This window comes from Macaca fascicularis, chromosome 5 (genome assembly GCF_037993035.2).
Source record: "Macaca fascicularis isolate 582-1 chromosome 5, T2T-MFA8v1.1".
Taxonomy (NCBI): Eukaryota; Metazoa; Chordata; class Mammalia; order Primates; family Cercopithecidae; genus Macaca; species Macaca fascicularis.
This window is the reverse complement of record NC_088379.1, coordinates 64,340,749-64,359,573: the sequence shown is the minus strand read 5'-3', so window position 1 is coordinate 64,359,573 and position 18,825 is coordinate 64,340,749. Positions and strand designations below refer to the sequence as shown.

General features: G+C 37.0%; 1 protein-coding gene across 2 annotated transcripts in view; it reads right to left on the bottom strand.

Annotated features, from left to right (window-relative positions):
- Positions 1–13,306: 13,306 nt before the first annotated feature.
- Positions 13,307–18,825, bottom strand: part of LOC102118731 (UDP-glucuronosyltransferase 2A2) — a 56,775-nt gene continuing 51,256 nt past the window's right edge. For both annotated transcript variants that reach the window (XM_045392534.2, XM_045392536.2), the window contains one exon: positions 13,307–14,560. In XM_045392534.2, coding sequence (XP_045248469.1) covers positions 14,281–14,560 — 280 coding nt within the window. In that variant the 3' untranslated portion in view covers positions 13,307–14,280. The remainder of the gene's footprint in view (positions 14,561–18,825) is intronic.

Here is an 18,825-nt window from a genome sequence, read left to right as displayed (position 1 = left end):
CAAGGAAATGTAGGGCTTCATACTACCAATTAAAAACTTACATAGTTCTTCATTGTAAAACTAATCCCATTTCCTTTACGAAAAAAAAGTATAATTTTATTCTCTCTGTCAAGCTCACACTTTTGGGTTTTTGTTTGTTTGTTTGTTTGTTTGTTTTTAAATAGTGACAATCCATAGATACAGACATTCCTAAAAGAAATAAAAGTAATTCAGTAGACATGTCACTGTTACAGAACCTGAATATGGAATGCAGTCGATGTTTTTGTTTCATTTTGTTGAGACATAGTCTCGGTCTGTCTCCCAGACTGGAGTGCAGTGGCATGACCGCACCTCACTGCAGCCTTGGCCTCTTGGGCTCAAGCGATCCTCCTGCCTCTACCTCCCAAGTAGTTGGGAATACAGGCGTGTGCCTCTCGTCCTGGCTAATTTTCTGTAGATATGGGTTCCCAATATATTGATCAGGCTGAATCTGATGTTATTTCAGGTTGATTTTTGTGTGTTTGGGAGCTTGTCTTTTTCCTCAACTACTATGCAGGTAGATAGTAATCCCCCAGAGACCCACTAGATTACAATATAGAGGCACTTTCTCATTTCCCTATTGTTCCTAATACAGAATTGTAGAGCTGGAGAGTACCTTCAGTTTTGTAAATCTATTCCCAAACAGTATATCACTAACCTCTTTAGAATCATTCTTCAGAAAATACATCAATTTATTGAGAACTGGCTAATACTCAAAGAAATGAAATCTTGAGTTCAGTAAGCTGTGTTCCAAGCAGGAATTATTTTCACTTACCAAAATATCTTCTATTACCTCAAGGTATCCTTGTTGAGAAATGATGAAAACTAAATTTTAAGTATCAAGTCTAGACCATTGAGTGCTTTGGTGGGAGTATTTTGATTATATACCTCCTACCCATCAGAAGCAGGCAGCTAATATTGTGAACTGAGCATTTTTGTCAAAAGTCACAGAGAAAAGACTAGAGAAGAAGGAGAAGGTCAAATGGACCTTCTGTGGCGGACTACATGGATCTTGTCTCTTGGAGGTCTGTCGTAGAAGAGAAAACACATAGAGGTGAAGAAACAGAACAGGCTCAGTCAGCATCCTTACCCAGAGATGGCAACATCCCTATTAAGACCAGTGCAATACCTTTTCATTTTCAACAAATGTTGTTTTGTCTGTTTTTGATCCTTGGCATTATCAAAAACTTAACTGCAGATCCAGTGTATATTTTTCCTTATTTTCCCTTTTAGCTATCTGAGAAAATGAGTAAATGTCACAACTGTACTTTTCCAAAGAAACAGAACTATTGACAACTTATAGCCTATCATGCAGCTGATGCTTCAAATTGAGGCTAAAATTTTCAACAACTGTGGGAAAAAATAATGTAGAACACAAAAACATTGTACAATGTAAGCGTTTTTTGGTTTTTTGTTTTTTTAAAGAAAATGTTAGTGTATGGAGTGTACTAAATATCTGTGATACATTAAATATATTAGTTCTAATCTTACTTTTGATTTGGGAGCCCAAAATAAAGGGAGTGTTGTTTTCATAGTTATGTCTTCTTTGTGGAGTCCAGTGTTGATATACTTGAGGCATATTGTGCATTTTCTAATTAATATTTTTATCAACTTAAATTTGTGTCTCTTCCAAGCATTAAACTTTTACTACGGATCTTAAATTCCTTATTAAAAAATGAAAGTGTGAATACTTTGTTTAGCTTATGTTATTTATTGTGATTGACCACATTTTATGGCTCCTGAGTGCCTTCACAAGCTACACTTTCCCTTGTGTCTATAAAAGTGTAATTTAGAGTAAATACATTGTCTGTAAAGTCGAGATCAGGTGCTCTCCACCAAAAGCAAAACAAAACTGCTGAAATGTGGCAAGGTTTCTCAGTGTAAGCTTAAATATTTAAACTTTTTACCATTTGGAAAATACTGGACAAAGGGGAAGGACAAAACATCATTTGCAATAGTTAAAAGTTGTGCAAGGCAAGGTAACATTATACTTTTTGACTAAGTTATTCTAAAAAGTTAAACGCATTTCTTTTTGTGAAGTGTGGATTATAAAAGCCAACCAAAGACAAAACCAGTTTGAAAAATGTTTTGTATTCTACAATACCTTTTATGAGTAAAAGTAAAACATAAATTTTTTACTTGTAATTTTCTTTAGGGAGAAATACTCTTTCTCTTTGGTATGACCACAATATTATAAAGAGCAAGAATATAATATTATTTCTGCAATTTTAGTTTGCAGAAATTTACACGAATTTCAAATTTACAAAATTACAAATTTATAAAAATTGCACAAATTTTAGATTAATATGTTTTCTGCAATTTTAGAAAGTCATTAAACTGTGTGGCAAAATGACGTAAGACTGTCTCTTTTTTGTTTTTTTGAATGTGGGAGGTGCTTTTTATTTATTTATTTATTTATTTATTTATTTATTTATTTATTTTTATTATACTTTAAGTTCTAGGGTACATGTGCATAACGTGCAGGTTTGTTACATATGTATACTTGTGTCATGTTGGTGTGCTGCACCCATCAACTCGTCATCACCCATCAACTCGTCATTTACATCAGGTATAACTCCCAATGCAATCCCTCCCCCTTCTCCCCTCCTCATGATAGGCCCTGGTGTGTGATGTTCCCCTTCCCGAGTCCAAGTGATCTCATTGTTCAGTTCCCACCTATGAGTGAGAACATGCGGTGTTTGGTTTTCTATTCTTGCGATACTTTGCTGAGAATGATGGTTTCCAGCTGCACCCATGTCCCTACAAAGGACACAAACTCATCCCTTTTTATGGCTGCATAGTATTCCATGGTGTATATGTGCCACATTTTCTTAATCCAGTCTGTCACTGATGGACATTTGGGTTGATTCCAAGTCTTTGCTATTGTGAATAGTGCCACAATAAACATACGTGTGCATGTGTCTTTATAGCAGCATGATTTATAATCCTTTGGGTATATAGCCAGTAATGGGATGGCTGGGTCATATGGTACTTCTAGTTCTAGATGCTTGAGGAATCGCCATACTATTTTCCATAATGTTTGAACTAGTTTACAATCCCACCAACAGTGTAAAAGTGTTCCTATTTCTCCACATCCTCTCCAGCACCTGCTGTTTCCTGACTTTTTAATGATCGCCATTCTAACAGGTGTGAGATGGTATCTCATTGTGGTTTTGATTTCATTTCTCTGATGGCCAGTGATGATGAGCATTTTTTCATGTGTCTGTAGGCTATATGAATGTCTTCTTTTGAGAAATGTCTGTTCATATCCTTTGCCAACTTTTTGATGGGGTTGTTTTTTTCTTGTAAATTTTTTGAGTTCTTTGTAGGTTCTGGATATTAGCCCTTTGTCAGATGAGTAGATTGCAAAAATTTTCTCCCATTCTGTAGGTTGCCTGTTCACTCTGATGGTAGTTTCTTTTCCTGTGCAGAAGCACTTTAGTTTAATTAAATCCCATTTGTCAATATTGGCTTTTGTTGCCATTGCTTTTGGTGTTTTAGACATGAAGTCCTTGCCCATGCCTATGTCCTGAATGGTATTACCTAGGTTTTCTACTAGAGTTTTTATGGTATTAGGTCAAACATTTAAGTCTCTAATCCATCTAGAATTAATTTTCATATAAGGAGTAAGGAAAGGATCCAGTTTCAGCTTTCTACTTATGGCTAGCCAATTTTCCCAGCACCATTTATTAAATAGGGAATCCTTTCCCCATTTCTTGTTTTTCTCAGGTTTGTCAACGATCAGATGGCTGTAGATGTGTGGTATTATTTCTGAGGACTCTGTTCTGTTCCATTGGTCTATATCTCTGTTTTGGTACCAGAATAATGCTGTTTTGGTTACTGTAGCCTTGTAGTATAGTTTGAAGTCAGGTAGCGTGATGTCTCCAGCTTTGTTCTTTTGACTTAGGATTGTCTTGGAGATGCGTGCTCTTTTTTGGTTCCATATGAACTTTAAAGCAGTTTTTTCCAATTCTGTGAAGAAACTCATTGGTAGCTTGATGGGGATGGCATTGAATCTATAAATTACCTTGGGCAGTATGGCCATTTTCACAATATTGATTCTTCCTATCCATGAGCATGGTATGTTCTTCCATTTGTTTGTGTCCTCTTTTATTTCACTGAGCAGTGGTTTGTAGTTCTCCTTGAAGAGGTCCTTTACATCCCTTGTAAGTTGGATTCCTAGGTATTTGATTCTCTTTGAAGCAATTGTGAATGGAAGTTCATTCCTGATTTGGCTCTCTGTTTGTCTGTTACTGGTGTATAAGAATGCTTGTGATTTTTGCACATTAATTTTGTATCCTGAGACTTTGCTGAAGTTCCTTATCAGCTTAAGGAGATTTTGGGCTGAGACAATGGGGTTTTCTAAATATACAATCATGTCATCTGCAAACAGGGACAATTGGACTTCTTCTTTTCCTAACTGAATACCCTTGATTTCTTTCTCTTGCCTGATTGCCCTAGCCAGAACTTCCAACACTATGTTGAATAGGAGTGGAGAGAGAAGGCATCCCTGTCTTGTGCCAATTTTCAGAGGGAATTTTTCTAGTTTTTTCCCATTCAGTATGATATTGGCTGTGGGTTTGTCATAAATAGCTCTTTTGATTTTGAGATATGTTCCATCGATACCAAATTTATTGAGCGTTTTTAGCATGAAGGGCTGTTGAATTTTGTCAAAGGCCTTTTCTGCATCTATTGAGATAATTATGTGGTTTTTGTCTTTGATTCTGTTTATATGCTGGATTATGTTTATTGATTTGCGTATGTTGAACCAGCCTTGCATCCCAGGGATGAAGCCCACTTGATCATGGTGGATAAGCTTTTTGATGTGCTGCTGGATCCGGTTTGCCAGTATTTTATTGAGGATTTTTGCATCCATGTTCATCAGGGATATTGGTCTAAAATTCTCTTTTTTTGTTGTGTCTCTGCCAGGCTTTGGTATCAGGATGATGTTGGCCTCATAAAATGAGTTAGGGAGCACTCCCTCTTTTTCTATTGATTGGAATAGTTTCAGAAGGAATGGTACCAGCTCCTCCTTGTACCTCTGGTAGAATTCAGCTGTGAATCCATCTGGTCCTGGACTTTTTTTGGTTGGTAGGCTATTAATTATTGCCTCAATTTCAGAGCCTGCTATTGGTCTATTCAGGGATTCAGCTTCTTCCTGGTTTAGTCTTGGTAGAGTGTAAGTGTCCAGGAAATTATCCATTTCTTCTAGATATTCTAGTTTATTTGCATAGAGGTGTTTATAGTATTCTCTGATGGTAGTTTGTATTTCTGTGGGGTTGGTAGTCATATCCCCTTTATCATTTTTTATTGCGTCTATTTGATTCTTCTCTCTTTTCTTCTTTATTAGTCTTGCTAGCGGTCTGTCAATTTTGTTGATCTTTTCAAAAAACCAACTCCTGGATTCATTGATTTTTTGGAGGGTTTTTTGTGTCTCTATCTCCTTCAATTCTGCTCTGATCTTAGTTATTTCTTGCCTTCTGCTAGCTTTTGAATGTGTTTACTCTTGCTTCTCTAGTTCTTTTAATTGTGATGTTAGAGTGTCAATTCTAGATCTTTCCAGCTTTCTCTTGTGGGCATTTAGTGCTATAAATTTCCCTCTACACACTGCTTTAAATGTGTCCCAGAGATTCTGGTATGTTGTATCTTTGTTCTCATTGGTTTCAAATAACTTCTTTATTTCTGCCTTCATTTCGTTGTGTACCCAGTAGTCATTCAGGAGCAGGTTATTTGGTTTCCATGTAGTTGAGTGGTTTTGATTGAGTTTCTTAGTCCTGAGTTCTAGTTTGATTGCACTGTGGTCTGAGAGACAGTTTGTTAAAATTTCTGTTCTTGTACATTTGCTGAGGAGTGCTTTACTTCCAATTACGTGGTCGATTTTGGAATAAGTGTGATGTGGTGCTGAGAAGAATGTATATTCTGTTGATTTGGGGTGGAGAGTTCTGTAGATGTTTATTAGGTCTGCTTGCTGCAGAGATGAGTTCAATTCCTGGATATCCTTGTTAACTTTCTGTCTCGTTGATCTATCTAATGTTGACAGTGGGGTGTTGAAGTCTCCCATTATTATTATATGGGAGTCTAAGTCTCTTTGTAAGTCTCTAAGGACTTGCTTTAGGAATCTGGGTGCTCCTGTATTGGGTGCATATATATTTAGGATAGTTAGCTCTTCCTGTTGAATTGATCCCTTTACCATTATGTAATGGCCTTCTTTGTCTCTTTTGATCTTTGATGGTTTAAAGTCTGTTTTATCAGAGACTAGGGTTGCAACCCCTGCTTTTTTTTGTTCTCCATTTGCTTGGTAGATCTTCCTCCATCCCTTTATTTTGAGCCTATATATGTCTCTGCATGTGAGATGGGTCTCCTGAATACAGCAGACTGATGGGTCTTGACTCTTTATCCAGTTTGCCAGTCTGTGTCTTTTAATTGGAACATTTAGTCCATTTACATTTAAGGTTAAGATTGTGATGTGTGAACTTGATCCTGCAATTATGATATTAACTGGTTATTTTGCTCGTTAGTTGATGTAGTTTCTTCCTAGCCTTGATGGTCTTTACATTTTGGCATGTTTTTGCAATGGCTGGTACCGGTTGTTCCTTTCCACGTTTAGTGCTTCCTTCAGGGTCTCTTGTAAGGCAGGCCTGCTGGTGACAAAATCTCTAAGCATTTGCTTGTCTGTAAAGGATTTTATTTCTCCTTCACTTATGAAACTTAGTTTGGCTGGAATATGAAATTCTGGGTTTAAAATTCTTTTCTTTAAGAATGTTGAATATTGGCCCCCACTTTCTTCTGGCTTGTAGAGTTTCTGCCGAGAGATCTGCTGTTAGTCTGATGGGCTTCCCTTTGTGGGTAACCCGACCTTTCTCTCTGGCTGCCCTTAAGATTTTTTCCTTCATGTCAACTTTGGTGAATCTGGCAATTATGTGTCTTGGAGTTGCTCTTCTCGAGGAGTATCTTTGTGGCATTCTCTGTATTTCCTGGATTTGAATATTGGCCTGCCCTACTAGGTTGGGGAAGTTCTCCTGGATGATATCTTGAAGATATTTTCCAACTTGGTTCCATTTTCCCCCTCACTTTCAGGCACCCCAATCAGACGTAGATTTGGTCTTTTTACATAATCTTATACTTCTTGCAGGCTTTATTCATTTTTATTTTCTTCTTATTTCTTTAGATTTCTCTTCTCACTTCATTTCATTCATTTGATCCTCAATCGCTGATACTCTTTCTTCCAGTTGATCGAGTTGGTTACTGAAGCTTGTGCATTTGTCACTTATTTCTCTTGTCGTGTTTTTCATCTCTGTCCGTTCGTTTATGGCCTTCTCTGCATTAATTATTCTAGTTATCAATTCTTCCACTCTTTTTTCAAGCTTTCTAATTTCTTTGCACTGGGTACATAATTCCTCCTTTAGCTCTGAGAAGTTTGATGGACTGAAGCTTTCTCTCATCTCGTCAAAGTCATTCTCCATCCAGCTTTGATCCATTGCTGGCGATGAGCTGCGTTCCTTTGGAGGGGGAGATGTGCTCTTATTTTTTGAATTTCCAGCTTTTCTGCCCTGCTTTTTCCCCATCTTTGTGGTTTTATCTGCCTCTGGTCTTTGATGATGGTGACGTACTGATGGGGTTTTGGTGTGGGTGTCCTTCCTGTTTGTTAGTTTTCCTTTTAACAGTCGGGACCTTCAGCTGTAGGTCTGTTGGAGATTGCTTGAGGTCCACTCCAGACCCTGTTTGCCTTGGTGTCAGCAGCAGAGGCTGCAGAAGATAGAATACTGCTGAACAGCAAGTGTACCTGTCTGATTCTTGCTTTGGAAGCTTCCTCTCAGCGGTGTACTCCACCGTGTGAGGTGTGGGGTGTCGGTCTGCCCCTAGTGGAGGATGTCTCCCAGTTAGGTTACTCAGGGGTCAGGGACCCACTTGAGCAGACAGTCTGTCTGTTCTCAGATCAACCTCCATGTTGGGAGATCCACCGCTCTCTTCAAAGCTGTCAGAGTCGCTTGCATCTGCAGAGGTTTCTGCTGCTTTTTGTTGTTGTTGTTGTTGTTGTTGTTTAGCTGTGCCCTGTCCCCAGAGGTGGAGTCTACAGAGACTGGCAGGTCTCCTTGAACTGCTGTAAGCTCCACCCAGTTCAATCTTCCCAGGGCTTTGTTTACCTACTTAAGCCTCAGCAATGGCGGGCGCCCCTCCCCCAGCCTGGCTGCTGCCTTGCCTTTAGATCACAGACTGCTGTGCTAGCAATGAGGAAGCCTCCGTGGGTGTGGGACCCTCCCAGCCAGGTGTGGGATATAATCTCCTGGTGTGCCCGTTTGCTTAGAGCACAGTGTTGGGGTGGGAGTTACCCAATTTTCCAGGTGTTGTGTGTCTCAGTTCCCCTGACTAGGAAAAGGGATTCCCTTCCCCCTTGCACTTCCCGGGTGAGGCAATGCCTCGCCCTGCTTCAGCTCTCGCTGGTCGGGCTGCAACAACTGACCAGCATCCATTATCCAGCACTCCCCAGTGAGATGAACCCAGTACCTCAGTTGATAATGCAGAAATCACTTGTCTTCTATGTCGCTCGCGCTGGGAGCTGGAGACTGGAGCTATTCCTATTTGGCCTTCTTGCTCTGCCCCCAAGACTGTCTCTTAAAAAAAAAAAAAAGAAAGAAAGAAAGAAAGAAACTCACCTGTAATCCCAGCACTTTGGGCACCAAGGCGAGCAGATCGCTTGAGCCCAGGAGTTCAAGATCAATCTGGCAACAATGTTAAATTCCCCCTCCTTTCTACAAAAAGTGAAACTATCAGCTGTTCATGGTGGCACACACCTGTATTCCCAGTTACATGAATGTCTGAAGCAGGTGGATCTCTTGAGCCTGGGAGGTTGAGGTTGCAGTGAGCCATGCTCCTGCCACCATACTCCAGCCTGTGCAACACAGACCTTGTCTCAGAAAAAGGTCATCTGTGTGTTTCTTTCAGGCACATCTATGGCAATTCTTGTACCACGAATTTAGAACTTCTAACTTGATGGCACATTTTTACCGTATTTTTTGAGACGGAGTCTCACTCCGTTACCCATGCTGAAGTACAGTGGCGCAATCCTGGCCCGCTGCAACCTCTGACCCCGAGTTCAAGATGAGGTAGCCTTCCCCAGTAGCTGGAAATACAGTCATGCGCTACCATGCCTAGCCAATTTTGCATTTTTAGGTGAGACAAGTTTCCACCATGCTGGCCAGGCTGGTCTCAAACTTCTGACCTGAAATGATCCACCCACCTCAGCCTCCCAAAGAACTGAGAACACAGGCATGAGCCACCACACCAGGCCCTGATGGCACACTTTAAAAGTGATCCCATTTCTTATTGAATGTTTGAAACCAAGAGTCAAAAGAAAACACACGCACATATATATGTTGTGTTCTCCATTTATGTTATTTGATTATAAAATTTTGATGGAACAACACGCATGTAGGAAAGAGGTAATTGAAGTCCTCCACTACATTTCTCCAGTATGTATCCAGGAAAGAAACAGAAACTGTACAAAAAGGATGCTTTAGTAGCTGAGTCAGCAGCTCACCACTGAGACCACTGGCAGGTGCAAGAATGACATAAAACCTCAAATTTTGTATTTTTTTTTTAAAGTTTCTTGTTCAAAACCAAATTTTTACAAAGATTTTCATGACATTCAGAATATCCCCATAATTGTTTCATAGTAGTGCCATATCTGTCCAAAATGTATCTTTGGGCACGTCTTTTATGCATTGATCTATCCTGTCAAAAAATTCTATAGTCCATCTATAGTGCAACATGTATTAAAAAGTTCAAATTTAATACTAGATAGTCTATTGAGATCAAGGAAAATGGAAAATAAAGGTCTAGAACAGTCACTGCGTGACGTCTCTGTACAAGTTTATTCAATACTCACTTCATATGAGTTCTCAATTCACTTCATTACAGTTCTCAATTCACTTCGTATTGATCCAATGTCTATATTTTACCAGCACCTTTCCACAACTCTACCTAAAGTAACAACTCAACTGTAGGGGGAGCAAAACTGAAGTTCATTTCACAGGCATCCTAGTTAACTGCAATGCTTATTTCTCTATGCTATTGCTGTTGCTTCTAACTAAGGAGAAATCATCAAGAATTTAAAAGAAAACTCCAACGCATCTGGCTTACGCAGCTTTGCTGTTATAGCAAGATATATACGACTGGATAATTTACCAAGAACAGAAATTGTTTTCTCACAGTTCTGGAGGCTGGCAAGTTAAAGAGCAAGATGCTGGTATCTAGGGAAAGCCTTCTTGCTGCATCCTCACATGATGGAAGTGGAATGGCAAAAGTGACCAATTCTGTATCTTCATGTGGTGGAAAAGCAAGCCTGCTGAATGCTGCTTGAATCCTCTTCTATAAAGGCCTTCATCCCATTAACGAAGAAGGCAATATCACCTCTAAGAGGCCCCTCCTCATAATCTGTCACATTGGCAACACCTGAATTTTGGAAGGGACACATTCAAACCATAGCAATGTCAAAGTAAATACATTATCTGAACAATCACAGTTTCTGGATGGCAAATGGATCAAGAAAAGGCAGATGATCTCATGCTTACAAGTGTGCGTTAATGTGTCTTTTAAAATTACAAGTGTTTTACTCCCCAGTAAGAGTTGAACTTGTGTTTTCTAGACACCGAAGTCATGTAAGAGGTTTGTGAAGTGTCAAGTACAGTGACAAATGGAGACTTCTTTGTCTGCAGTCTCCTTGACACAGAACTGAAGATAAAGTAATTATACAGCTGAATTACCATTTCTTGGATGTCACCATTCAAGATACTTTTGTGTGTAAAAAGTTTGTACACATACAAAACACATATCATATATTTATCAGTTTAAAGTGTACAACTCAATGGCCGGGTGCAATGACTCACGTCTGTAATCGCAGGACTTTGTGAAACCCAGGAAGGTGGGTTGCTTAAACCCAGGGATTTGATATCAACAAGGGTAACACAGTGAATCCTCATCTCTACAAAACAAAAAACAAAAACAAAACGAACAATTAGCTGGCTGTGGTGGTGTACACCTGCAGTCCCTGCTACTTGGGAGGCTGAGGTGGGAGGACGCCATGAGCCCAGGAGGTTGAGGCTGCAGTGAGTAGAGATTGCAATACTGCACTCCAGCCTTGGTGACAAGTGAACCCTGTCTTCCAAAACAAAGTTTTTAATATACAATTCAATGGTTAATCGTATATTCATAGAATTTCTCAACAACTAGAACAAGATTTAGAGTATTTTATCACCCACCAAAAGAAACACTGTACCCTCAGCCTTTCCTTATCCTCCTTTTTTTTTTTTTTTTTTTTGAGACGGAGTCTCACTCTGTCGCCCAGACTGGAGTGTAGTGGTGCCATCTCGGCTCACTGCAAGCTCCGCCTCCCGGGTTCACGCCATTCTCCTGCCTCAGTTCACGCCATTCTCCTGCCTCAGCTCCCGAGTAGCTGGGACTACAGGAGCCCGCCACCGCTCCAGGCTAGTTTTTTGAATTTTTAGTAGTGACGCAGTTTCACCGTGGTCTCGATCTCCTGAGCTCGTGCCTCCCAAAGTGCTGAGATTACAGGCGTGAGCCACTGTGCCCGGTTCCCCTACTTTTTATCTCTACTGATTTTCCTATTAAGAGCATTTCATATGAAGGGACTTACACAGTATGTGATCTTTGTTGTTTGACATCTATACTTAGTATAGTGTTTTTAAAAGTTTCATTAATGGTATAGCATGCATCAAGACTTCATTATTTTTATTGCCAAATAATATTCTACATCATATTGTTTATTCATTTATCAATGATGACTGTAGTTTTCCTTCCAGTTTTGGTTAAGATGTTGTTTATCAACATGCATGTATTAATTTTGTATAGACTTATTGTCATTTGTCTCTGGTATACTACTAGAAGTAGAATTGCTGGGTCATATTGTAACTCTATGTGTAAACTTTTGATAAACTGGCAGATTGTTTCAAAATGCCTGAATAATTTTTGATTCACACAAGCAAAGTATGAAGATTCCAAATTCTCCACATCCTTGCCAACACTTTTAATTATTTATCTTTTTGATAATAGCCGTGTTAGTAAGGGTGAAGTGGTATCTCATTGTGATTTTTACTAACATTTTCCTGTAATAATGTTGAACCTAATAATGCAGAGCATTTTTCTCATTTGTTCTTATTGGACATTACATTTGTTCATTTGTCCTTATTGGACATTTACATATTCCTTAGAGAAATGCCTGTTCAGATCTTATGCACATTTTTGAATTGGGTCATTTGTGGGTTTTTTTTGTTTTTGTTTTTGTTTTTTTAATCATTGAGCTGTGAGCTTTCTTTATAAATTTCTTACACAAGTCATTTACCATGTATGTAATTTGCAACTATACCCTCCAAAGTCTGTTTTCTCTTCAGACTTTAGTGATGGTGTTCTTGGATGTACAAAAAAATTAATTTCAGTGAAGTCCAATTTATCAATTTTAATTTGATTGCTTCTGCTTTTGGTGTCATATCTAAAAACCTTGCAAAATTCAGGGTTAGAAAGTTATACCCATATTCTTCCTGCTAAGAGTTTTATAGTTCTTGCTTTTACATTTGGATTTTTTTAAATAATCTATTTTGAGTCCATTTTTATATATGGCTTGAGGTAAGGGGTTCAATTTTATTCTTTTGAATATTGATAAATCTGTTTGCCCACTGGTATTTGTTAAAGAGACTATTTTTTTCTTCCTTGTATAGTTTTGCATTCTTGTCAAATATCAGTTGACTCTATGTTTGGCTATATTTCCAGATTTTACAAACTATTAAAAGTGAGTGTATGTCTAGCTATATGCCTGTAGGTAATGCATGCTAGGTTTAATACCTAGGTGATGGGCTGATAGGTGCAGCAAACCACCATGGCACACGTTTGCTATGTAACAAACCTGCACATGCATCCTGGAACTTAAAATAATGTAAAATTGAAAAAAGAAAGAATGAAAGAAAGAATTTCAAAAATTTTACTAAGCCAGTGAATGTAATTTATCTTCTCAATTTCAAATATTGAAATTAACACTTTAGTTAGAAATGTTATTAAATTTATAAAGGATAAATAAAGCAAAATCTTTAATATATTTATTAAATTAATGCAAAGCTGAATCAAGTAAAAGCATTTGCCTCCAACTAGTGCTTTCCATTGGTAAAAATTTATTATACCATATCCTTGGTCAAGCTCTTAGTCTTTTATATACACAGCATAACAATTAATTGATAAATTTAAATTTGTGGAAGATAAAGACAAAAATAATGCAATGACCTCAAATTCCAAGTAAGCATTTTTTATTTTTCAGCATAAAATTAAACTTTTGATTATAAATGGTGATTATATATTATGAGCATTAGTGTTTTTTAAACATAATTAATTGATATTTAATGTAATTATTTGAGCACAACTAAAAATTTTATAAAATTACTTATTATTTTCTAGATTTTTCTTTATTATATCCTCTATATATGATCTGTTCACCTTCAATATATAACATAGAACTTTCGCCTTGAAATCAAAGAGTCAATTGATTTATTTATTAAAGACAGTACCCAAATCTTCCACTACAGCTTATATAAGAATATATGTTGAAGAAAGGCAGGCAAGTTACACTGTGATTTTCTGGATATGCTCAATAAAAATTTTGTAGACATTAAATAGAGATGCACATCACACTTAAAATTCATTCTCTATCTCCTGCAAAATTGAGCACACAGAAGAGTTTATTTTTATTAAAATAAGGAAATCATTACCTTTCTCATAACACACTACTGTCCTATGGTGGCTCCCTGAATTATTTGGTATATGAAAACTTGTGAATTTGACTCTTCCTTACACCTATCAAATTCTATCTACACTGTATGCATTACCAGGATTCAGCATAATGTTAATCATTAATTAAGGTGAACTATAAAATAATTTGATACTATGAATAGAACATATTTAAAATTAGGTAGTATCCTTGTGTTAGAAGAGTGAAAGGAAGAGGGTATAGTCAGCAGGGAAAGACAAAGGAGAAATAGAAGACTACAACTCACAAGTTAATGATAATCATGCCAAAATCTAGGGTTTATCAGTAGGCTTATTGCAGGTAGAGAAATAGAAAATTTGGAAACAGGATGGGAGATGTGCTTTTGTTAAACTCCTTTTGGCTGGAATTAATAAGACTATAACATTCAGGATTTTGCCAAACTTATATATATATAAAAATTTTATATATATATAGAATTTCCTCTTTCTCTTGACCTATTCTCTTTTTTTCTTCTTTCCTATCTTACCAAATTTTTGACAGGAAAACAAACAACATTGTATGACCAAAAATATAGCCATTGTCACACAGACCAGCAAGAACCCGATTACATCCAAAGAGTGGTACTGGAACCAGGTGAGGTTGTGGGCAGCTGGGCGCAGGTGCTTGGCTCCTTTGTGGCGCATGACAAACTCGATCCAGAAGACTGCTCGATCCAGGGGCTTTACAAGTTGATCATGGTGAATTCTTGATAACCTCATAGCATTCTCTTTATAACTAGAAGACAAATAAATAGGCAGAAATTAGATAATTTTTGTTTTCATTTTCATTGAAGATAAACGTGTGATACATATTTGCTATACAAGTTAAAGGCCGTAATTATGTTGAGCAAGAATATAATTTTTGCATGAACTTTGCTAGTGCATAGGATTTTAAGCGTTACGAAAGGGAAGATGTGGATGAAATATATTCTTAACACAAGTATGATCAAATGTAGACATAAAAAAGTAGAGTAAGCCAGTTGTAAACATATATATCTAGCATAATTTTTCCAAAAGTAATTTTGATACTGTGTGAATTATACTGTGCAGGATGATTCCAAGACCAAGATGGTTCATAACCTAATATGGTGGGATAAAAATCATTGAACACATACATAAGCATATCTTCTAATGTCTGACTAGTTCATATGACAGACAAAGGACATTGGCAGTCAGCATTAGTGAGTCATTTGACAGTTCTAAGATGTTGGCACTGTGATAATTACTCTGTGGCACACATTTGTATGTTTGTGATGAAAAGGACAGTGTCTGTATCTGTAACATGAAGACTGAACAAAACTACTCTGGTGATTTAAGAAGTGGCATATCCAAGTACCTGAACTTTGATGTTTCAATTGAAACATCTCCCTAGAATTAGAGCTCTTAATCAACTTACCATCACAATAGCAATAGTCACAGAGATAACAGTTCTAATAGCTTCTCAAACAATATTGGATGGATATCTACATATTTAAAAGGCAAATTATGTCTTCACTTGCAGTTTCCCCAGTTGTTAAACCAAAGTTAGTAGGTTTCATTTTGGTTTGTGTCTGGAATAAAAGTTCCAGCCTGGAGTCATGAAGATGAGAGAAGGTAAAAGGTCTGTGTAGAGATGTCCTGGTGTTGGCAGGACATTGTTAGGACTGGGGAATGGGGAATATGGTGATCATTTACAAGAGAATATGGTACACTAGATTAAGCAGCAGAAGTAGTTTACATGTGTTGAGTGTGTGTGTGTGTGTGTGTGTCTAGTGAAAAAGAATATTCATACTTGCAACTGCATTGAACCTTAGGTAGGGTCAAGACAGTAATTTCACATGGATCATCCTAATATACTTTAGACAATAAATAAATTTCTACATGTGAATCAAAAAATAATAACAAGAAGAAAACATGTTTTCCTATAAATGATGTGGGACAAAGACCATACTCAAAAATTCATTATTTCATGTTTTATTATACACTAATATTTTATGACTGATATGTTAAAATATTCTGAATAATTAGCTTATGATGGTCTATCTATTCAAGTGTAATTGTTAATGTTTATTAATTGCTTTAATGAATAACAGAATGGAGTATAAACACATCCATATGTATACTCTAAACTGTACCCTGTGTTCCCAGAGGTAGTATTTGGTTTAGGGTTAAAGTGACGGTATTTTAAATTAAATAATTTTTAGGCATTTTTTTAGAAACTTCTCACAGTATTTATAGTTCTTGTTTATTGCATCAATATTTTTGTCAATGAAATGAGTCAAAATCTAAAATATTTGAAGATATTTACTTATAGCATAATATGAGTGTTCATGGCCCATGACACAGCCCTCAGGAGGTCCTTAGCATATGTGCCCAAGGTTTTGGGGATGCAACTTGGTTTTTACATTTTAGGAAGGCATAAACATTAATCAAATACATTTAAGAAATACATCGGTTTGGTTTAGAAAAGTGGGACAACTTGAAGTGGAGGTACATCCAGGCTACAGGTATATTTAAACATTTTCTGGTTGACAATTGGTTGAGTTTGTCTAAAGACCTGTGATCAAAGGGAAGGAATGCCTTGGTTAAGATAAAGGATTGCAAAGACCCAAGTCCTTATTTGCAGAGGGAGCCTTCAGGTAGTAGGCTTCAGAGAGAATAGGTTGTGAAATGTTTCTTATCAGACTTAAAGTCTGTGTTGATGCTAATGCCAGAGAGGTATACTGAGGCATGTTTGACCCTCACTTCCCATCATGGCCTAAAACAGACTCTAAGATTAAATTTAAAGGAGGCCTGGCTGAGGAGGAAGTCCATTCAGATGGTTGGGTGGGAGGCTTAGAATTTTATTTTTGGTTTACAGTTTTCAAGTCAACAATAATATTTAATGATCATTTTAAGCATTAGAGTTAAAGAGAATCACAGACCGCACCTATGCTGATAATTAATAAAATGAACCAAATTGTCAGCCACTAACAATTTTGTAATAGTCTAATTGACTAGACACTGAAGTCAAAAAAAGTTCATACTGAGTCTTGCAGAAGCTCCTAACCCACCACTTAGCTCCTGCATTATGATTTCTAAAATTATGACTTATACAACATGTATGTATTAATAAAAGTCAATTAATTTGAATGTGGATGGGAAGCAAAAGTGGACAACCAGGGCTGAGTCTTGGTATGAATCTAAACCAAGTATTGAGTGTCTTTCTTTTCCGAAATGAGTACACTTGCCCCCGTGTCTAAAATGCCCGGCAAAGGACACTGAATAGATGTTTTTAGCAGGTTAGTTCCATTAAGGAAAAGCACTAAATTCCATCTGAGTTTACCTTCTCCTCTACTTCCTGAATCTCAGCCTTCAGGAAAACTGAATGAAAGGTTACATCTATTCTTCAAGCTTTGACTCTACATGAAAACAATTAAGTCCAATACAACATAGAAGCAAGTTTAAGGCACCTACCCAAATTCAGAGCAAACACCAAGACCAAGAAAAAATAACAGCCTGATAACCACTTACATATATTGAAAAATAAATGAGAAACTAAAAATGCATTTAGGGGGCCGGGCGCGGTGGCGCAAGCCTGTAATCCCAGCACTTTGGGAGGCCGAGACAGGTGGATCACGAGGTCAGGAGATCGAGACCATCCTGGCTAACACGGTGAAACCCCGTCTCTACTAAGAAATACAAAAAACTAGCCGGGCGAGGTGGCGGGCACCTGTAGTCCCAGCTACTTGGGAGGCTGAGGCCGGAGAATGGCGTGAACCCGGGAGGCGGAGCTTGCAGTGAGCTGAGATCCGGCTACTGCACTCCAGCCTGGGCTACACAGTGAGACTCCGTCTCAAAAAAAAAAAAAAAAAAAAAAAAAAAATGCATTTAGGTATGGCATATAGTCCAAAGAAGAGGAGATTCAAAATATAATAACAGCGGGAGGGTAATGAATACACTATCAAAATTGATTTATAAAGCAAGAGGAAGTGGTAAGGAGATAGGTGAGCTGATGAAATAAGTTGTTAAAAATGGCAGTTTAAAGAATTAATAAAGAAATTAGAAATAGCAAGCAATGCTCATGGTAAAAATAATGAATTTACTAATTTGTGAACTATTTGAGACAATCTCAATGAATTAAGAATAGTAAAAATTGATTAGAACAATTAGGAAATAATAGAGGAAAACATACCAAAATATTTTATCATAGAGAAGACTAAACTGGTGCTCCAGAATTAAAGATAAAAAAATGGACATAAAAGGTATTCTAAGAAATAATACACAAAAGAATTAATTTCTGAAAAGAAAAACTGGATTTTTTTAATGCTAGATTAACAGTGCTGTAAGGACACAGTATAACTGAAGAAAAATATATAAAATAATTTGTAAGAATATACCATAATTGAGTTTCTGATTTTTAAAAAGTAACAATTTCTTTTTCCAAATTGAAAAGAAAGCAAAATGATAAAATGGTCAGGCATGACTCAGAAATCCTATAGCACAATTTGAAATGGAAGGCCATGAGTGATATTTCCACAGGTCTGAAGGAAAGAAAGCAAGAGCTAAATAAATTATATTCAGAGAGAAGTCATTCTCATAACAAAGCAGTGAGAGAATATTGCTAAACATTATCTCGGAGAATTCAATATCAAAGTCTTTACTGGAATAAAATTCCATGTGAGATAATCAGTCAAGAAATAAATTGTAAATATTTTAGAATAAATAATCTGTAATTCAGTGGTGAACACTGAGTCACTTAAAATATAGGAAAAAGACTAAATAAATGTGAGAAAAAATGACAAATATTGGTAAAGTAAAATTACAATATAAGTAATACAAATTTGGAATGAAATAGAGATAAATTTCAAAGCAGGAGTTGAACTATATGTGGCTAAAATTAAAACATATCATCAAAAATAAAGACTCAAAATTACATATACATAGATCATATTATTTCCCAGATTTGGTGAAATCTTTCAGAGAAAAAAGATAAGACACAAGTATATATATATATATAGACATACACACACACACACAATC